Raw genomic sequence first — 22,153 nt, forward strand, 5'->3', positions numbered from 1 at the left:
TTCTCTACTTTTTAAAAAAAAATTACTTGGCATTATATTTTAACCACTATTACTTTTCTTCCTACACTGGAATATATTGGAAGAAAGACAAAGACCAATCACCTATATTACATAAATATATGAGAGTTTGAATGTATGTAGAGTTCATGAGAAGTCTGCCTCCTCCAATGAATATGTGGTTGGTCTAAAACATATTGGAAAATGGGAGGACCAGCATTGGTACACGCTTGAGCTCATTTTGAGGATTATATTAAGGGTATTGTACTAGAACAAATAATGGGCTTTAGAAAGGAAATAAATATATTTTAGAATTGAAAAGGCAAGTCCTTAGAAATACATTTAAGCATTAAATTTCTCTTGCTCTAACTTTTTTTAACCCCCAAATTTAATAGTTCCACCTGAAGGAGAACTTGATGCTGACTTAAGGAAAACCCTTATACTACGTGCTGGTGTTACAATGAGACTGTACGTACCAGTCAAAGGACGCCCACCTCCAAAGATTACTTGGTCCAAACCAAATGTTAACTTAAGAGAAAGGATTGGACTGGACATAAAGTCAACTGACTTTGACACTTTCTTGCGCTGTGAAAATGTGAACAAATACGATGCAGGAAAATATATCTTAACCCTGGAAAACAGCTGTGGTAAAAAGGAATATACCATTGTCGTAAAAGTACTTGGTAAGTCTACTTGAAACAAAAAAAAAAATGAAAAAGAGTTTACACTAATCCTTTACAGACTTTTTTTTTACATGCCTGTTCCTTATTCACTCACAAATTATCTAGATACTCCTGGGCCACCTGTCAATGTGACTGTGAAGGAAATATGCAAAGATTCTGCTTATGTCACCTGGGATCCTCCCATTATTGACGGTGGAAGCCCTATCATTAACTATGTGGTAGAAAAACGTGATGCAGAGAAGAAGTCCTGGTCTACAGTGACAACTGAGTGCTCAAAAACAAGCTTCAGAATATCTAACTTGGAAGAAGGGAAATCCTACTTCTTCAGAGTGTTTGCTGAAAATGAATATGGAATTGGTGATCCAGGTGAAACCCGTGACCCTGTCAAGGCTTCTGGTGAGCACGACCTACCACCTCACGTTGTGCTAAGTGACATCCTGCCTTTGTCACCTGGGATTTAGACTTATCATTTCTTCTTTGCTTTAGAAACCCCTGGACCAGTTGTGGACCTGAAAGCATTGTCTGTAACTAAATCATCTTGTACCATTGGCTGGAAAAAGCCTCGCAGTGATGGTGGAAGTCGAATTACTGGATATGTAGTTGATTTTCTGACAGAAGAAAATAAGTGGCAGAGAGTTATGAAATCATTAAGCCTCCAGTACTCAACGAAAGAGTTGACTGAAGGGAAGGAATATACCTTCAGAGTGAGTGCTGAGAATGAGAATGGAGAAGGAACTCCAAGTGAAATCACCGTTTTGGCAAAGGATGACGTTGGTAAGCTTCCCCAAGTACCTCTTCCTTGTCTGCTTACCATCATCAGAAGTTCACGCTTACGCTCTACCTACCGAGAAAAAGGATAGGTTTCACTGGACACGGTGACTCACACCTGTCATCCTAGCTACTCAGGAGGCTGAAAATGGAGGATCGCAGTTCAGGGCCAGCCCAGGCACTAAAGACCAACCACTAGAACACCAGAAGTGGCGCTGTGGTTCAAGGAGTAGGGTGGTGGCCTTGTGCTGAAGAACTCAGGGACAGCGCCCAGGCCCGGAGTCCAAAGCTCATGACCAACAAAAAAATAAAACTGTCATTTTCTGAGTTAATTTCCTAGCCTTAAAATGAGTTTGTCTCTGTTTTTTCACAGTGGCACCTGATCTTGACTTGAAGGATCTACCTGATTTGTGCTACTTGGCTAAAGAAAACAGCAATTTCCGTCTTAAGATCCCCATAAAGGGCAAGCCAGCACCATCAGTATCCTGGAAGAAAGGAGAGGATCCTCTAGCCACTGACACACGAGTTAGTGTGGAGTCGTCTGCAGTTAACACAACACTTGTAGTTTATGATTGCCAAAAATCTGATGCTGGGAAATACACAATCACACTGAAGAATGTTGCTGGCACGAAGGAAGGAACTATTTCCATAAAAGTTGTTGGCAAGCCTGGCATCCCCACTGGACCAATCAGATTTGATGAAGTCACAGCAGAAGCTATGACCTTAAAGTGGGGACCTCCCAAGGATGATGGCGGCTCTGAAATCACCAATTATGTTCTGGAGAAAAGAGATTCTGTAAACAACAAGTGGGTGACATGTGCCTCGGCTGTCCAGAAAACCACATTTAGGGTAACCAGACTTCATGAGGGTATGGAATACACCTTTAGAGTCAGTGCTGAAAATAAATATGGTGTAGGAGAAGGCCTGAAATCAGAGCCAATTGTTGCTAAACACCCATTTGGTAAGTGTCTCCAAGTCAAAAAGCATAATGCAAAACATGATTTTGTAAAGCTACCTTATTATGAACCTTGCTTTATTCACTCCTTCCTAGATGTGCCTGATGCTCCCCCGCCTCCCACCATCGTGGATGTGAGACATGATTCTGTATCTTTAACATGGACTGACCCCAGAAAAACTGGAGGCTCTCCAATTACAGGTACTGAGTTTTTGTTCTCTGACAGCTTTCATATCAATATTCCATCTAAATATTTCCCTGAAAAAAGATGAATGTCTTTTCCCATATCCTCAAATTTAATAGTGTATTTTCCATTATGCATGGCAATTGTTTAATTTCATTGAAAATTTTCCAATATAACAATGAAGTCTTTCATAAGAAGGATATCTTTTTTTTTAAGAGAAAGGATGTAAACTATTATATTCCAAGAAAAAAATGACACTATACCATGTAATGATGATGTAGATATATAGGATATAGATAAAGATTTAGATATGTGGGTTATATGTTCAATGTGTCTATATATACAAGGAATTTGGGAATAATTATATGTATATATATAGTTTTTTAATCAGTCTACATTTATATTTTCTATTGGAATTGATACATTCATGGGTCATTTTTAGGCTACCACATTGAGTTCAAGGAAAGAAACAGCCTTTTGTGGAAGAGAGCTAACAAGACTCCCATAAGGATGAAAGACTTTAAAGTAACAGGATTAACTGAAGGTCTTGAATATGAATTCCGAGTTATGGCCATCAACTTAGCAGGAGTGGGTAAGCCGAGCCTGCCATCAGAGCCAGTGGTGGCGCTTGATCCAATTGGTAAGTCCTTTTACTAAGAAAAACACAGAGGTATTTGCCCCATGAAGCAAACACTGGTATTTCTCTGACAGGTTTTATTTTTTTGTTTTAGATCCTCCTGGAAAACCTGAAGTTATCAGTGTAACAAGGAATTCAGTGACTCTCATATGGACTGAACCTAAATATGATGGTGGTCATAAGTTAACTGGGTATATAGTAGAGAAGCGGGATCTACCCTCTAAGTCTTGGATGAAAGCCAACCATGTTAATGTTCCAGACTGTGCTTTCACTGTAACTGACCTTGTTGAGGGCGGAAAATATGAATTCAGAATTAGAGCCAAAAATACAGCGGGTGCTATCAGCGCTCCATCAGAAAGTACAGGAACCATTATTTGCAAGGATGAATATGGTAGGTCAATTACACTATTTTACTTAATTATAGAAAGTTCACCTTGTTTGCTTTTCTGATTAAAATGAGGTGTTCTTTTTTCCTTTGCAGAGGCACCAACCATTGTCCTTGATCCCATGATAAAAGATGGCCTAACAGTTAAAGCAGGGGATACCATTGTTTTAAGTGCCATTAGCATTCTTGGCAAACCCCTTCCAAAGTCAAGTTGGTCCAGGGAAGGAAAAGATATTAGACCATCTGATATTGCTCAGATAACTTCCACCCCAACAAGTTCTGTGCTTACAATCAAGTATTCCACCAGAAAAGATGCTGGTGAATACACCATCACTGCTACTAATCCTTTCGGGACAAAGGAGGAACATGTGAAGGTAACAGTCCTGGATGTGCCTGGTCCCCCAGGTCCTATTGAAATCAGTAATGTTTCTGCTGAAAAAGCAACACTCACATGGACACCTCCTTTGGAAGATGGTGGATCACCAATTAAGTCTTATGTCCTTGAAAAGAGAGAAACTAGCCGACTTTTGTGGACAGTAGTTGCTGAAGATATTCAGTCTTGCAGACATGTGGTAGCCAAACTTATCCAAGGAAATGAGTACCTCTTCCGAGTTTCAGCCGTGAACCACTATGGCAAAGGAGAGCCTGTACAGTCTGAACCTGTCAAAATGGTGGACAGATTTGGTATGTAGAGCATGTGAGGGAACTGATGTGTAAACGTTCACAACAGAGTTCAGGAAATCCTGAATTTCTCACAACCCCGTTTCATTTGTAGGTCCTCCTGGTCCTCCCGGAAAACCAGAGATATCAAATGTCACGAAAAACACTGCCACTGTCAGCTGGAAAAGACCAATTGATGATGGCGGCAGTGAGATCACAGGATACCACGTAGAAAGGAGAGAAAAGAAAGGCTTACGATGGGTACGAGCAACAAAGACACCTGTTTCTGACCTCAGATGCAAAGTTACAGGACTACAAGAAGGAAACACCTACGAATTCCGTGTCAGCGCAGAAAATAGAGCAGGAATTGGTCCACCCAGCGATGCTTCCAATTCTGTGCTAATGAAAGATGTTGCATGTTAGTATTTGCCTTTTTCAACACTACTTACTTGAGAGATCCATTACTAGGTATAGATTATCCAAAGCCAAACTCTTTAACATATAATTTTTATCTTTTTTTTCTTTTTCAGACCCTCCAGGCCCACCTTCAAATGCACATGTCACTGATACCACCAAGAAATCTGCTTCCTTGGCGTGGGGCAAGCCTCACTATGATGGTGGACTTGAAATCACTGGCTATGTGGTAGAGCATCAAAAAGTAGGAGACGATGCCTGGGTAAAAGATACAACAGGAACTGCCCTCAGAATCACCCAATTTGTTGTCCCTGATCTTCAAACTAAAGAAAAATACAACTTCAGAATTAGTGCCATCAATGAGGCAGGCATTGGGGAGCCAGCATTGATTCCAAACGTTGAAATTGTAGATCGGGAAATGGCTCCTGATTTTGAACTAGATGCTGAGCTGCGGAGAACACTTGTTGTTAGAGCAGGACTCAGTATTCGAATTTTTGTGCCCATTAAAGGTCGTCCTGCTCCCGAAGTGACGTGGACCAAAGACGATATCAACCTGAAACACCGAGCCAACATAGAGAATACAGAGTCATTTACTCTTCTGATTATTCCAGAATGTAACAGATATGACACTGGCAAATTTGTGATGACCATTGAAAACCCTGCCGGGAAGAAAAGTGGCTTTGTTAATGTCAGAGTCTTGGATACACCAGGTCCTGTCCTTAACCTGAGGCCTACAGATATCACAAAGGACAGTGTCACCTTGCACTGGGACCTCCCTCTAATAGATGGAGGATCACGAATTACAAACTATATTGTGGAAAAACGTGAAGCAACAAGGAAATCTTATTCTACAGTCACCACCAAGTGTCATAAGTGTACATATAAAGTTACTGGGTTGTCTGAAGGATGTGAATACTTCTTCAGAGTAATGGCAGAAAATGAATATGGAATTGGTGAGCCAACAGAAACCACAGAACCTGTAAAAGCCTCTGAAGCACCATCACCCCCAGATAGCCTTAACATTATGGACATAACTAAGAACACAGTCAGCCTGGCATGGCCCAAACCCAGACATGATGGTGGCAGTAAGATCACTGGCTATGTGATTGAAGCCCAAAGAAAAGGCTCTGATCAGTGGACCCATATCACAACTGTAAAAGGTTTAGAATGTGTCGTGAAAAATCTTACTGAAGGGGAGGAATATACCTTCCAAGTGATGGCAGTGAACAGTGCCGGGAGAAGTGCCCCTCGAGAAAGCAGACCTGTCATCGTCAAGGAGCAGACAATGCTTCCAGAGTTGGACCTCCGTGGCATCTACCAGAAATTGGTCATCGCCCGAGCTGGTGACAATATCAAGGTTGAAATTCCAGTGCTCGGTCGACCAAAACCCACAGTTACCTGGAAGAAAGGAGACCAAATTCTTAAACAGACACAGAGAGTAAACTTTGAAAACACAGCGACTTCCACAATCTTGAATATCAATGAGTGTGTCAGAAGTGATAGCGGTCCCTATCCACTAACTGCAAGAAACACAGTGGGAGAGGTTGGTGATGTCATTACCATTCAAGTCCATGATATTCCAGGGCCACCAACTGGTCCAATCAAATTTGATGAAGTTTCTTCCGACTTTGTGACCTTCTCCTGGGACCCACCTGAGAATGATGGAGGTGTACCAATAAGCAACTATGTGGTAGAAATGCGTCAGACCGATAGTACTACATGGGTGGAGTTAGCAACCACAGTGATTCGCACTACCTATAAAGCCACTCATCTTACTACTGGAGTGGAGTATCAATTCCGTGTAAAAGCTCAGAATAGATATGGAGTTGGACCAGGCATCACCTCAGCATCTGTAGTTGCCAACTATCCATTTAAGGTTCCTGGGCCTCCTGGTACCCCTCAGGTAACAGCAGTTACTAAGGACTCAATGACAATTAGCTGGAATGAGCCACTTTTTGATGGTGGAAGCCCCATTTTAGGATATCACATTGAAAGAAAAGAACGAAATGGTATTCTCTGGCAGACAGTGAGCAAAGCATTAGTACCAGGCAACATTTTCAAATCAACTGGACTTACAGATGGTATTGCTTATGAGTTCCGAGTAATTGCAGAAAACATGGCAGGCAAAAGTAAGCCAAGCAAACCATCTGAACCGATGTTTGCCTTGGATCCCATCGACCCACCTGGGAAACCAGTACCTATAAATATCACTAGACACACAGTGGCACTTAAATGGGCAAAGCCTGAATATACTGGAGGCTTTAAAATTACTAGTTATGTAGTTGAAAAGAGAGACCTTCCTAATGGACGGTGGTTGAAGGCTAACTTCAGCAACATCTTGGAGAATGAATTTACAGTCAGTGGCCTAACAGAAGATGCTGCCTATGAGTTCCGTGTGATTGCCAAAAATGCTGCTGGTGCTATTAGTCCACCATCTGAGCCATCAGATGCCATCACATGCAGGGATGATCTTGAAGCACCAAGGATAATGGTAGATGTTAAATTTAAGGACACAATTATATTGAAAGCAGGGGAAACATTCAAACTGGAAGCCGATGTTTCAGGTCGCCCACCTCCAACAATGGAATGGACCAAAGATGGAAAGGATCTTGAAGGCACAGGAAAATTAGAAATAAAAATTGCAGATTTCTCCACTAATCTGACAAATAAGGATTCGTCAAGAAAAGACAGTGGTGGTTATATCCTTACAGCAACCAATCCTGGTGGTTTTGCCAAGCATATCTTCAATGTCAAAGTTCTCGACAGACCAGGGCCACCTGAAGGACCATTAGCTGTGTCTGATGTAACAGCAGAAAAGTGTGTCTTGTCATGGTTGCCTCCGTTGGATGATGGAGGTGCCAAAATTGATCATTATATAGTACAGAAACGTGAAACTAGCAGGTTAGCATGGACAAACGTAGCCTCCGAAGTCCAGGTAACAAAACTGAAAGTCACCAAACTTTTGAAAGGCAATGAATACATATTCCGGGTCATGGCTGTAAACAAATATGGAGTTGGGGAGCCACTAGAATCTGAGCCTGTGCTTGCAGTAGATCCTTACGGACCCCCTGATCCACCCAAAAACCCTGAAGTTACAACTATTACTAAAGATTCCATGGTTGTCTGCTGGGGACACCCTGACTCTGATGGTGGAAGTGAAATCACAAATTACATCGTGGAAAGGCGTGATAAAGCTGGCCAACGCTGGGTGAAATGCAACAAGAAGACTCTAACTGATTTAAGATATAAAGTGTCCGGACTGACAGAAGGACATGAATATGAGTTCCGGATCATGGCTGAAAATGCAGCTGGGATTAGTGCACCAAGTTCAACCAGTCCGTTTTATAAAGCTTGTGACACTGTGTTTAAACCTGGCCCACCAGGTAACCCACGTGTTCTTGATACAAGCAGATCATCCATTTCAATTGCATGGAACAAACCTATCTATGATGGTGGTTCAGAAATCACTGGGTATATGGTTGAGATTGCCCTGCCAGAAGAAGATGAATGGCAGATTGTCACACCACCTGCTGGGCTTAAAGCAACTTCCTATACTATCACCGGTCTCACAGAGAACCAGGAATATAAAATCCGCATCTATGCCATGAATTCTGAGGGACTTGGAGAACCTGCCCTTGTTCCTGGGACTCCTAAAGCTGAAGAGAGAATGCTCCCTCCAGAGATTGAACTGGATGCAGACTTGCGCAAAGTTGTCACTATAAGAGCCTGTTGCACCCTGAGACTTTTTGTTCCAATCAAAGGAAGACCAGCACCAGAGGTGAAGTGGGCTCGGGAACATGGAGAATCTTTGGATAAAGCTAGCATTGAATCTACAAGCTCTTACACCCTGCTTATTGTTGGAAATGTCAACAGGTTTGACAGTGGCAAGTACATACTAACTGTAGAAAACAGCTCAGGTAGTAAGTCTGCATTTGTCAATGTTAGAGTGCTGGATACACCAGGCCCTCCGCAGGACCTGAAGATAAAGGAGGTCACAAAGACATCTGTCACATTGACCTGGGAGCCTCCTCTCCTTGACGGAGGCTCAAAAATAAAGAACTACATTGTTGAAAAGCGGGAATCAACAAGAAAAGCATATTCAACTGTTGCAACAAACTGCCACAAGACGTCCTGGAAGGTAGAGCAGCTTCAAGAAGGCTGCAGTTACTATTTCAGGGTTCTTGCTGAAAATGAATATGGAGTTGGCCTGCCTGCTGAAACTTCAGAGTCTGTGAAAGCATCAGAACGGCCTCTTCCTCCAGGAAAAATAACTTTGGTGGATGTCACAAGAAACAGTGTATCCCTCTCTTGGGAGAAACCAGAACATGATGGAGGCAGCCGAATTCTAGGGTACATTGTAGAAATGCAGAGCAAAGGTAGTGACAAATGGGCCACATGTGCCACTGTCAAAGTCACCGAAGCCACAATAACTGGATTGATTCAGGGTGAAGAATACTCCTTCCGTGTTTCAGCACAAAATGAAAAAGGCATCAGTGATCCTAGACAACTGAGCGTCCCAGTGATTGCCAAAGATCTCGTCATTCCACCGGCCTTCAAACTCCTCTTCAATACTTTCACTGTACTGGCTGGCGAAGACCTTAAGATTGATGTACCATTCATTGGACGCCCTCCCCCTGCTGTAACCTGGCATAAAGATGATGTGCCCCTGAAGCAGACAACTAGAGTGAATGCAGAAAGCACAGAAAATAACTCACTACTGACAATCAAAGAAGCATGCCGAGAAGATGTTGGTCATTATGTAGTTAAACTGACTAACTCAGCTGGTGAAGCCACTGAAACACTCAATGTTATTGTTCTTGACAAACCAGGGCCTCCAACTGGACCAGTTAAAATGGATGAAGTGACAGCCGATAGTATCACACTTTCCTGGCAACCACCAAAGTATGATGGTGGAAGTTCTATCAATAATTACATTGTTGAGAAACGAGACACATCTACCACGACCTGGCAAATTGTGTCAGCTACAGTTGCAAGAACAACGATAAAGGCCTGCCGATTGAAGACTGGGTGTGAATATCAGTTTAGGATTGCTGCTGAGAACCGATATGGGAAGAGTACTTACCTGAACTCAGAGCCCATTATTGCCCAGTACCCATTTAAAGTTCCTGGACCACCTGGCACACCATTCGTCACCCTCTCCTCCAAGGACAGCATGGAGGTACAATGGCATGAACCAGTCAGTGATGGAGGAAGCAAAGTCATTGGCTATCATCTAGAACGCAAGGAAAGAAATAGCATCCTGTGGATCAAGTTAAATAAAACACCTATTCCTCAAACCAAGTTTAAGACAACTGGCCTGGAAGAAGGCATTGAATATGAATTTAGGGTCTCTGCAGAGAACATTGTGGGCATCGGCAAGCCGAGCAAACCCTCAGAATGCTACGTAGCCCGTGACCCATGCGATCCACCAGGCCGACCAGAGGCAATCATTGTTACAAGGAACTCAGTGACTCTTCAGTGGAAAAAACCTACCTATGATGGTGGAAGCAAGATCACTGGTTATGTTGTTGAGAAGAAAGAACTACCTGATGGCCGCTGGATGAAAGCCAGTTTTACAAATATCATTGACACCCAATTTGAAGTTACTGGCCTAGTTGAAGATCATAGATATGAATTCCGGGTCATAGCTCGAAATGCTGCAGGAGTGTTCAGTGAGCCTTCAGAAAGCACAGGGGCAATAACAGCAAGAGATGAGGTAGAGCCACCAAGAATAAGTATGGACCCCAAGTACAAAGACACGATTGTGGTTCATGCTGGCGAGTCATTCAAGATCGATGCTGACATATATGGCAAACCAATACCAACCACTCAGTGGGTAAAAGGGGATCACGACCTGTCAAGCACAGCAAGGTTAGAAATTAAGAGCACTGACTTTGCCACCAGCCTCAGTGTAAAAGATGCAATCCGTGTTGACAGTGGCAATTACATTCTGAAAGCCAAAAATGTTGCAGGAGAGAGATCAGTTACTGTGACTGTCAAAGTTCTTGACAGACCAGGGCCACCTGAAGGACCCATTGCTATATCAGGAGTTACAGCAGAAAAATGCACACTGGCTTGGAAACCTCCACTTCAGGATGGTGGGAGTGATATCATAAATTATATCGTGGAAAGACGAGAAACCAGCCGACTTGTTTGGACTGTGGTTGATGCTAACGTACAGACTCTCAGCTGCAAAGTTACTAAGCTTCTGGAAGGCAATGAATATATTTTCCGTGTAATGGCTGTAAACAAATATGGTGTTGGTGAACCCCTTGAGTCCGAGCCATTAGTTGCCAAGAATCCATTCGTAGTGCCAGATGCACCAAGAGCTCCTGAAGTCACAACAGTGACAAAAGATTCGATGATTGTTGTATGGGAAAGGCCAGTATCAGATGGTGGCAGTGAAATTCTTGGATATGTTCTTGAAAAGCGGGATAAAGAGGGCATTCGATGGACCAGATGCCACAAACGTCTGATCGGAGAACTGCGCTTGAGAGTAACTGGCCTCATCGAAAATCACGATTATGAATTCCGAGTCTCCGCTGAGAATGCTGCTGGCCTTAGTGAACCAAGCCCTCCTTCTGCTTATCAAAAAGCTTGTGATCCTATTTATAAACCAGGACCTCCAAACAATCCCAAAGTCATGGATATTACCAGAACTTCAGTTTTCCTTTCTTGGAGCAAACCAATATATGATGGTGGCTGTGAAATCCAAGGATACATTGTTGAAAAATGCGACGTGAGTGTTGGTGAGTGGACAATGTGCACTCCACCAACTGGAATCAATAGAACAAATATAGAAATAGAGAAGTTATTGGAAAAGCATGAATACAACTTCCGTATCTGTGCTATTAATAAAGCTGGGGTTGGCGAACATGCTGACGTGCCTGGACCTGTACTTGTTGAAGAAAAGTTGGAAGCACCAGACATAGATCTTGACCTAGAACTAAGGAAGATTATAAATATAAGGGCAGGTGGCTCCTTACGGTTATTTGTTCCTATAAAAGGCCGCCCTACACCAGAAGTGAAGTGGGGAAAAGTAGATGGTGATATCAGAGATGCAGCTATAATTGATGTTACCAGCAGCTTCACTTCTCTTGTTCTTGACAATGTCAATCGATATGACAGTGGAAAATATACCCTCACATTAGAAAACAGCAGTGGACAGAAGTCTGCCTTTGTAACTGTGAGAGTCTTGGACACACCAAGTCCCCCTGTTAACCTGAAAGTGACGGATATCACCAAAGACTCAGTATCAATCACATGGGAACCTCCATTGTTGGATGGAGGATCCAAAATCAAAAACTACATCGTTGAGAAACGTGAAGCCACAAGAAAGTCATATGCTGCTGTTGTTACAAACTGTCATAAAAATTCTTGGAGAATTGATCAACTCCAAGAAGGCTGCAGTTATTACTTTAGAGTCACAGCTGAGAACGAGTATGGCATTGGCCTTCCTGCCCACACTGCAGATCCAATTAAGGTTGCAGAAGTCCCACAGCCTCCAGGAAAAATAACTGTGGATGATGTCACCAGAAACAGTGTCTCCCTCAGCTGGACAAAGCCTGAACATGATGGTGGAAGTAAAATCATTCAGTATATTGTGGAAATGCAAGCTAAAAACACAGAGAAATGGTCAGAGTGTGCTCGAGTAAAGTCCCTTGAAGCAGTAATCACCAACCTAACCCAGGGAGAAGAATATCTTTTCAGAGTTGTTGCTGTGAATGAAAAGGGGAGAAGTGATCCCAGGTCTCTTGCAGTTCCCATCATTGCCAAAGATCTGGTCATAGAGCCAGATGTAAGGCCTGCTTTCAGCAGTTACAGCATCCAGGTTGGTCAAGATTTGAAAATAGAAGTACCAATTTCTGGACGTCCTAAGCCAACAATTACCTGGACAAAGGATGGTCTTCCACTGAAGCAGACCACGCGAATCAACGTTACTGATTCACTGGACCTCACTACACTCAGCATTAAAGAAACACATAAAGATGATGGTGGACATTATGAAATCACAGTTGCCAATGTTGTTGGTCAGAAAACAGCATCTATTGAAATTATAACTCTAGATAAACCTGATCCTCCAAAAGGTCCTGTTAAATTTGATGAAGTCAGTGCTGAGAGTATTACATTATCCTGGAATCCTCCATTATATACTGGGGGCTGCCAGATTACCAACTACATTGTTCAGAAAAGAGATACAACCACCACTGTATGGGATGTTGTTTCTGCTACTGTTGCTAGAACTACTCTGAAAGTAACCAAACTGAAAACTGGTACAGAATACCAATTCAGAATATTTGCTGAAAACAGATACGGACAGAGCTTCGCTTTGGAATCTGAGCCAATCATAGCTCAATATCCCTACAAAGAACCAGGCCCTCCAGGAACACCATTTGTCACAGCCATTTCCAAAGACTCAATGGTCATACAGTGGCATGAACCAATCAATAATGGTGGAAGCCCAGTTATAGGTTACCACCTTGAGAAAAAGGAGAGGAATAGCATTTTGTGGACAAAAGTTAACAAAACCATTATTCATGACACCCAGTTCAAAGCACTGAATCTTGAAGAAGGCATTGAATATGAATTCCGGGTTTATGCTGAAAATATTGTTGGTGTGGGGAAAGCAAGCAAAAATTCTGAGTGCTATGTAGCCCGAGATCCCTGCGATCCACCAGGAACTCCAGAAGCAATCATCGTTAAAAGAAATGAAATCACTTTACAATGGACCAAACCTGTGTATGATGGTGGAAGTATGATTACAGGCTACATCGTAGAGAAACGTGATTTGCCTGAGGGTCGCTGGATGAAAGCCAGTTTCACAAACGTTATTGAAACACAATTTACTGTGTCGGGTCTCACTGAAGATGAAAGATATGAGTTCAGAGTCATTGCCAAAAATGCAGCTGGCTCAATAAGTAAACCCTCTGAGAGTACTGGACCGATCACTGCCAAGGACGAGGTAGAACTCCCAAGAATTTCAATGGATCCAAAATTCAGAGACACAATAGTGGTAAATGCTGGTGAAACATTCAGGCTTGAGGCTGATGTCCATGGAAAGCCCTTACCTACCATTGAGTGGTTAAGAGGAGATAAGGAAATTGAAGAGTCTGCTAGATGTGAAATAAAGAACACAGACTTCAAGGCTTTACTTATTGTAAAAGATGCCATCAGAATTGATGGTGGACAGTATATTTTAAGAGCCTCCAATGTTGCTGGTTCTAAGTCATTCCCAGTAAACGTGAAAGTATTAGATAGACCAGGACCTCCAGAAGGGCCAGTTCAGGTTACTGGAGTCACTTCTGAGAAATGTACTTTAACATGGTCTCCACCCCTTCAAGATGGTGGCAGTGACATCTCCCATTACGTTGTTGAAAAGCGAGAAACCAGTCGACTTGCATGGACTGTTGTTGCTTCAGAAGTAGTCACCAATTCTCTGAAAGTTACCAAACTCTTAGAAGGAAATGAATACATTTTCCGAATAATGGCTGTCAACAAATATGGTGTTGGAGAGCCTGTGGAATCAGCACCAGTACTAATGAAAAATCCATTTGTGCTTCCGGGACCACCAAAAAGCTTGGAAGTCACGAACATTGCCAAGGACTCCATGACTGTCTGTTGGAACCGTCCAGACAGTGATGGTGGAAGTGAGATCATTGGTTATATTGTAGAGAAAAGAGATAGAAGTGGCATCCGGTGGATCAAATGTAATAAACGGCGCATTACAGATCTGCGTCTAAGAGTAACAGGATTAACTGAAGATCATGAGTATGAATTCCGAGTCTCTGCTGAAAATGCTGCTGGAGTTGGAGAACCCAGTCCAGCTACACTTTACTATAAGGCCTGTGATCCTGTCTTCAAACCTGGCCCACCCACCAATGCACACATTGCAGACACCACTAAAAATTCAATTACACTTGCCTGGGGTAAGCCAATCTATGATGGTGGCAGTGATATCCTGGGATACACTGTGGAAATCTGTAAAGCAGATGAAGAAGAATGGCAAATAGTTACTCCACAGACTGGCCTGAGAGTCACTCGACTTGAAATCTCAAAGCTCATTGAACACCAAGAATATAAAATACGAGTCTGTGCCCTCAACAAAGTCGGGTTAGGTGAGGCTGCATCAGTTCCTGGTACTGTAAAACCAGAAGACAAGCTGGAAGCTCCTGAACTTGATCTTGACTCTGAGTTAAGGAAAGGAATCATAGTAAGAGCTGGTGGGTCTGCTAGAATTCATATTCCATTCAAAGGTCGTCCTACACCTGAGATCACGTGGTCACGAGAAGAAGGTGAATTCACAGATAAGGTTCAGATTGAAAAAGGAGTGAACTTTACCCAACTATCCATAGATAACTGTGATAGAAATGATGCTGGGAAATACATTCTCAAGCTAGAAAATAGCAGTGGATCTAAGTCTGCTTTTGTAACTGTGAAAGTCCTTGATACGCCAGGACCACCCCAGAATTTGGCAGTCAAGGAAGTGAGAAAAGATTCTGTCCTGCTGGTCTGGGAACCGCCTCTTATTGATGGAGGTGCAAAGGTTAAGAACTATGTTATTGACAAACGAGAGTCAACCAGAAAAGCATATGCTAATGTGAGCAGTAAATGCAGCAAAACAAGCTTTAAAGTTGAGAATCTAACAGAAGGAGCCATTTACTACTTTAGAGTCATGGCTGAGAATGAATTTGGAGTTGGCATCCCTGTGGAAACTTCAGATGCTGTGAAAGCTGCTGAACCTCCTTCTCCTCCAGGAAAGGTTACACTCACTGATGTGTCCCAAACCAGTGCATCACTTATGTGGGAGAAACCTGACCATGATGGTGGTAGCAGAATCCTGGGGTATGTTGTTGAAATGCAGCCCAAAGGAACAGAAAAATGGAGTGTTGTGGCTGAATCCAAAGTCTGTAATGCAGTTGTTACTGGTTTGAGCTCTGGACATGAATATCAGTTCCGTGTCAAGGCTTACAATGAAAAAGGAAAAAGTGATCCAAGAGTGCTTGGTGTTCCTGTCATTGCCAAGGATTTGACCATTCAGCCTAGTTTTAAGTTACCATTTAACACATACAGTGTCCAAGCTGGAGAAGACCTGAAAATAGAAATTCCAGTGATAGGACGACCACGACCTAAAATTTCTTGGATCAAAGATGGTGAGCCTCTTAAACAGACAACAAGAGTTAATGTTGAAGAAACAGCTACTTCAACCATATTGCACATTAAGGAAAGTAGCAAAGATGATTTTGGAAAATACACTGTAACTGCAACCAATAGTGCAGGTACAGCGACAGAAAATCTCAGCATTATTGTTTTGGAAAAGCCTGGACCACCCCTTGGACCAGTGAAGTTTGATGAAGTTAGTGCAGACTTTGTGGTCATGTCTTGGGAACCACCAGCCTACACTGGTGGCTGCCAAATAAGCAATTACATTGTTGAGAAGCGAGATACAACCACCACCACCTGGCACATAGTATCAGCAACAGTTGCAAGAACAACAATTAAAGTAACCAAGCTGAAGACAGGCACTGAATATCAGTTTAGAATTTTTGCTGAAAACAGGTACGGAAAAAGTACCTCCTTGGATTCTAAACCAGTGATTGTACAATATCCATTTAAAGAGCCTGGTCCACCTGGAACTCCTTTTGTGACATCAGTCTCCAAAGATCAAATGCTTGTTCAATGGCATGAACCAGTTAATGATGGAGGCAGCAAAGTTATTGGCTACCATCTTGAACAGAAAGAAAAGAACAGTATTTTATGGGTCAAGTTGAATAAGACTCCTATTCAAGACACCAAATTCAAAACAACGGGGCTTGATGAAGGCCTCGAATATGAGTTCAAAGTTTCTGCAGAAAACATTGTTGGCATTGGCAAACCTAGCAAAGTGTCCGAGTGCTTTGTTGCTCGAGATCCATGTGACCCACCTGGTCGTCCTGAAGCCATTGTCATAACAAGAAACAATGTCACTCTGAAATGGAAGAAACCTGCCTATGATGGCGGTAGCAAAATAACAGGCTATGTTGTAGAAAAGAAAGATCTACCTGATGGACGATGGATGAAAGCCAGCTTTACCAACGTGTTAGAAACTGAATTTACTGTGAGTGGACTTGTAGAAGACCAAAGATATGAATTCAGAGTGATTGCAAGAAATGCAGCTGGCAACTTTAGTGAACCATCTGAAAGTAGTGGTGCCATTACTGCAAGAGATGAAATCGATGCACCAGATGCCTCACTGGATCCAAAATATAGAGATGTCATTGTCGTTCATGCAGGAGAGACTTTCGTTCTTGAAGCTGATTTCCGTGGCAAACCTATACCCGATGTTATTTGGTCAAAAGATGGAAGAGAACTAGAAGAAACCACTGCTAGAATGGAAATTAAATCTACACTTCAGAAAACAACACTGGTTGTCAAAGATTGTATACGGACTGATGGAGGGCAATATATTCTGAAACTCAGCAATGTTGGTGGTACAAAGTCTATACCAATCACTGTCAAGGTGCTTGATAGGCCAGGACCTCCTGAAGGGCCTCTGAAAGTTTCTGGAGTTACTGCAGAAAAATGTTACCTGGCATGGAGCCCACCTTTGCAAGATGGTGGTGCTAATATTTCACATTACATCATTGAAAAGAGAGAGACCAGCAGACTCTCCTGGACCCAGGTTTCAACAGAGGTACAGGCCCTCAACTACAAAGTCACTAAACTTCTTCCTGGCAATGAGTACATTTTCCGTGTCATGGCTGTGAATAAATATGGAATTGGAGAACCCCTGGAATCGGAGCCTGTGATAGCCTGTAATCCTTATAAGCTTCCAGGTCCTCCTTCAACACCTGAAGTCTCAGCAATCACCAAAGATTCTATGGTGGTTACATGGGCACGCCCTGTAGATGATGGAGGTGCTCCAATTGAGGGATACATTCTTGAAAAACGAGATAAGGATGGTATTAGATGGACCAAATGCAACAAGAAGACGCTAACTGATCTCCGGTTCAGGGTAACTGGCCTTACTGAAGGTCATTCCTATGAGTTCAGAGTTGCTGCAGAAAATGCAGCTGGTGTCAGTGAACCTAGCGAGCCATCCGTTTTCTACCGTGCCTGTGATGCCTTATATCCACCAGGTCCACCAAGCAATCCAAAAGTAACAGACACATCCAGATCGTCAGTGACGTTGGCCTGGAACAAGCCAATTTATGATGGTGGTGCACCTGTCAAAGGCTATGTTATCGAATTCAAAGAAGCGGCTGCTGATGAATGGACAACCTGTACTCCGCCATCAGGATTACAAGGAAAGCAGTTCACAGTGACCAAACTTAAAGAAAATACTGAGTATAACTTCCGCATCTGTGCCTTCAATTCTGAAGGTGTAGGAGAGCCTGCAACTATACCTGGCTCTGTGGTTGCTCAAGAGAGAACAGAACCACCAGAAATAGAACTTGATGCTGACCTCAGAAAGGTGGTCATTCTGCGGGCAAGTGCCACTTTACGTTTATTTGTCACTATCAAAGGTAGACCAGAACCTGAAGTCAAATGGGAAAAAGCTGAAGGCATCCTCACAGAGAGGGCTCAGATTGAGGTAACCAGCTCTTACACAATGTTGGTAATTGATAATGTTACCAGATTTGACAGTGGCCGGTATAATCTGACGTTAGAAAACAACAGTGGCTCCAAAACAGCTTTTGTTAATGTCAGAGTTCTTGACTCACCTAGTGCTCCTGTGAATCTGGCTGTAAGAGAAGTAAAGAAAGACTCAGTGACACTGGCCTGGGAACCACCACTTATTGATGGAGGAGCTAAGATTACAAATTACATTGTTGAGAAGCGAGAAACTACAAGAAAAGCATATGCTACTATTACTAACAATTGCACTAAGAATACATTTAAAATTGAAAATCTACAAGAAGGATGTTCTTACTACTTCCGAGTCTTGGCTTCCAATGAATATGGTATTGGTTTGCCCGCTGAAACAACTGAACCCATTAAAGTATCTGAACCACCACTTCCCCCTGGAAGAGTAACCCTTGTTGATGTGACCCGCAATACAGCTACAATTAAGTGGGAAAAACCAGAAAGTGATGGTGGCAGCAAAATTACTGGTTATGTAGTTGAAATGCAGACTAAAGGCAGTGAAAAATGGAGCACCTGCACACAAGTTAAAACTCTAGAAGCAACTGTGTCTGGCTTAACTGCAGGAGAAGAGTATGTCTTCAGGGTAGCTGCAGTTAATGAAAAAGGAAGAAGTGATCCAAGACAGCTTGGTGTGCCAGTAATTGCAAGGGACATTGAAATAAAACCTTCAGTTGAACTTCCTTACCATACTTTCAATGTAAAGGCTAATGACCAACTCAAGATTGATGTGCCATTCAAAGGAAGACCTCAAGCAACTATAAGCTGGAAAAAAGATGGTCAGATACTTAGAGAAACAACTAGAGTCAACGTTTCTTCAACAAAAACTGTGACAACACTGTCTATTAAGGAAGCTTTAAGGGAAGATGTTGGAACTTATGAATTGTGTGTTTCAAATAGTGCTGGATCCATAACAGTTCCTATCACTGTAATTGTCCTTGACAGACCAGGACCTCCTGGACCTATACGTATTGATGAGGTTAGTTGTGACTGTGTAACCATTTCTTGGAATCCTCCAGAATATGATGGTGGCTGCCATATTAGCAATTACATTGTTGAAAAGAGAGAAACTACATCTACGTCATGGCAGGTGGTTTCACAAGCAGTTGCAAGGACATCCATTAAAATAGTCCGCTTGATAACAGGAAGTGAATATCAGTTCCGTGTCTGTGCAGAAAACCGGTATGGAAAGAGCTCTTACAGTGAATCTTCTGCTGTTGTTGCTGAGTATCCATTCAGCCCTCCAGGTCCTCCTGGTACTCCTAAAGTTGTTCATGCCACAAAGTCTACCATGATTGTAAGCTGGCAAGTACCAGTCAATGATGGAGGAAGTCAAGTGATTGGCTATCACCTTGAGTATAAAGAAAGAAGCAGCATCCTTTGGTCAAAAGCAAATAAAGTCCTCATTGCAGATACTCAAATGAAAGTCTCTGGTCTTGATGAAGGACTGCTGTATGAGTATCGTGTATATGCTGAAAACATAGCTGGTATTGGTAAATGCAGTAAAGCTTGTGAACCAGTCCCTGCAAGAGATCCATGTGACCCTCCAGGACAACCTGAAGTGACAAATATCACAAGGAAATCAGTGTCACTTAAATGGTCTAAACCACGTTATGATGGTGGAGCTAAGATCACAGGGTACATTGTTGAACGTCGAGAACTACCAGATGGCAGGTGGCTGAAGTGCAATTTTACTAATGTCCAAGAGACATACTTTGAAGTAACTGAACTTACTGAAGATCAGCGTTATGAATTCCGGGTCTTTGCAAGAAATGCTGCTGACTCAGTTAGCGAGCCATCTGAGTCCACTGGACCTATTACAGTTAAAGATGATGTTGAGGCCCCAAGAATTATGATGGATGTCAAGTTCCGAGATGTCATTGTTGTCAAAGCTGGAGAAATCCTTAAGATAAACGCAGACATTGCAGGACGACCTTTGCCAGTAATTTCCTGGGCCAAGGATGGAGTAGAAATTGAAGAAAGAGCAAGAACAGAAATCATCTCAACAGATTATAATACCTTGTTAACAGTTAAAGACTGTGTGAGACGAGACAGTGGACAGTATGTACTCACACTGAAGAATGTTGCAGGAACTCGTTCTATGGCAGTTAATTGCAAAGTACTCGATAAGCCTGGCCCACCAGCTGGACCACTTGAAATAAGTGGTCTCACTGCTGAGAAATGCTCGCTGTCCTGGGGACGTCCCCAAGAAGATGGTGGTGCAGATATTGACTATTACATTGTAGAAAAACGAGAAACAAGCCACCTTGCATGGACCATATGTGAAGCGGAGTTGAGGACAACATCCTGTAAAGTGACCAAGTTGCTTAAAGGCAATGAATACATCTTTAGAGTAACTGGTGTTAACAAGTATGGTGTTGGTGAATCCCTAGAGAGTGTAGCTGTGAAGGCATTAGATCCATTCACAGTTCCAAGTCCACCCACATCTCTGGATATTACATCTGTAACCAAAGATTCCATGACACTTTGCTGGTCCAGACCAGAGACTGATGGAGGCAGTGACATCTCCGGATATATAATTGAAAGGCGAGAGAAAAACAGCCTGAGGTGGGTGCGTGTAAACAAAAAACCAGTCTATGATCTGAGAGTGAAATCTACAGGACTTCGGGAAGGATGTGAATATGAATATCGGGTTTATGCAGAAAATGCAGCTGGCCTAAGTCTTCCAAGTGACACCTCTCCCTTAGTTCGAGCTGAAGATCCAGTATTCTTGCCATCTCCTCCATCCAAACCCAAAATTGTAGACTCGGGCAAGACATCTATAACTATTGGCTGGGTTAAGCCCTTGTTTGATGGTGGAGCCCCAATAACTGGATACACTGTAGAATACAAAAAGTCTGATGAAACTGAGTGGAGAACTGCCATTCAGAGCTTACGAGGGACGGAATATACAGCCAGTGGATTAACAACTGGGGCTGAATATGTCTTCAGAGTAAGATCTGTCAATAAGGTTGGTGCCAGTGATCCCAGTGATAGCTCTGACCCTCAAATAGCAAAAGAAAGAGAAGAAGAACCTGTATTTGATCTTGACAGTGAAATGAGAAAGACCTTGGTTGTCAAAGCTGGGTCCTCATTTACCATGACTGTGCCTTTCCGAGGAAGACCAGTGCCCAATGTCTCCTGGAGCAAGCCAGAGACTGACCTTCGTACTAGAGCATATATTGATTCCACAGACTCTCGTACATCACTTACTATCGAAAATGCCAACCGAAATGACTCTGGGAAGTACACATTAACAATTCAGAATGTTTTAAGTGCTGCTTCTTTGACCTTTGTTGTCAAAGTCTTAGATTCTCCTGGTCCTCCATCCAATATTACTGTACATGAAGTAACCAAAGAGTCTGCAGTTTTATCCTGGGATGTTCCTGAAAATGATGGTGGAGCACAAGTGAAGAATTACCACATAGAAAAACGTGAAGCCAGCAAGAAAGCATGGGTCTCTGTTACCAACAACTGTAACCGCCTCTCCTACAAAGTTACCAACTTACAAGAAGGAGCCACTTATTACTTCAGAGTCTGTGGAGAAAATGAATTTGGTATTGGCCTACCAGCTGAAACTAAGGAAGGAGTCAAAATAACAGGTATGTTTTAAGAACAATGAAAATCTACATACCCCCATTAATTTTGCTAGAATAGTTTAGAGCATTCTAATTTTCATGACCTATCATCTTGTTTCTACTCCCAAATACTCATATTATAACACACACTAAAATCTCGGATAGAGATATTTTTCTTTATTAAAATATAAGAACTTTAGCTGGGCACAGGTGGCTCATGCCTATAATCTTAGCTACTCAAGAGAATAAGATCTGAGGATCAAGTTTCAAAG

At 42.5% G+C, this 22,153-nt stretch overlaps 1 protein-coding gene across 5 annotated transcripts in view; it reads left to right on the plus strand.

Annotated features, from left to right (window-relative positions):
• Ttn (titin) overlaps positions 1-22,153 on the plus strand; it is a 279,501-nt gene that overhangs the window by 224,547 nt on the left and 32,801 nt on the right. For all 5 annotated transcript variants that reach the window (XM_090342543.1, XM_090342544.1, XM_090342545.1 and 2 more), the window contains 10 exons: positions 393-680; positions 786-1,076; positions 1,167-1,454; positions 1,822-2,409; positions 2,500-2,604; positions 3,030-3,227; positions 3,319-3,615; positions 3,706-4,293; positions 4,385-4,687; positions 4,800-21,905. In XM_090342543.1, the coding sequence (XP_090198669.1) occupies positions 393-680; positions 786-1,076; positions 1,167-1,454; positions 1,822-2,409; positions 2,500-2,604; positions 3,030-3,227; positions 3,319-3,615; positions 3,706-4,293; positions 4,385-4,687; positions 4,800-21,905 (20,052 nt within the window). The remainder of the gene's footprint in view (positions 1-392; positions 681-785; positions 1,077-1,166; positions 1,455-1,821; positions 2,410-2,499; positions 2,605-3,029; positions 3,228-3,318; positions 3,616-3,705; positions 4,294-4,384; positions 4,688-4,799; positions 21,906-22,153) is intronic.

This window comes from Megascapheus bottae, chromosome 12 (genome assembly GCF_031878675.1).
Source record: "Megascapheus bottae isolate mThoBot1 chromosome 12, mThoBot2.hap1, whole genome shotgun sequence".
Taxonomy (NCBI): Eukaryota; Metazoa; Chordata; class Mammalia; order Rodentia; family Geomyidae; genus Megascapheus; species Megascapheus bottae.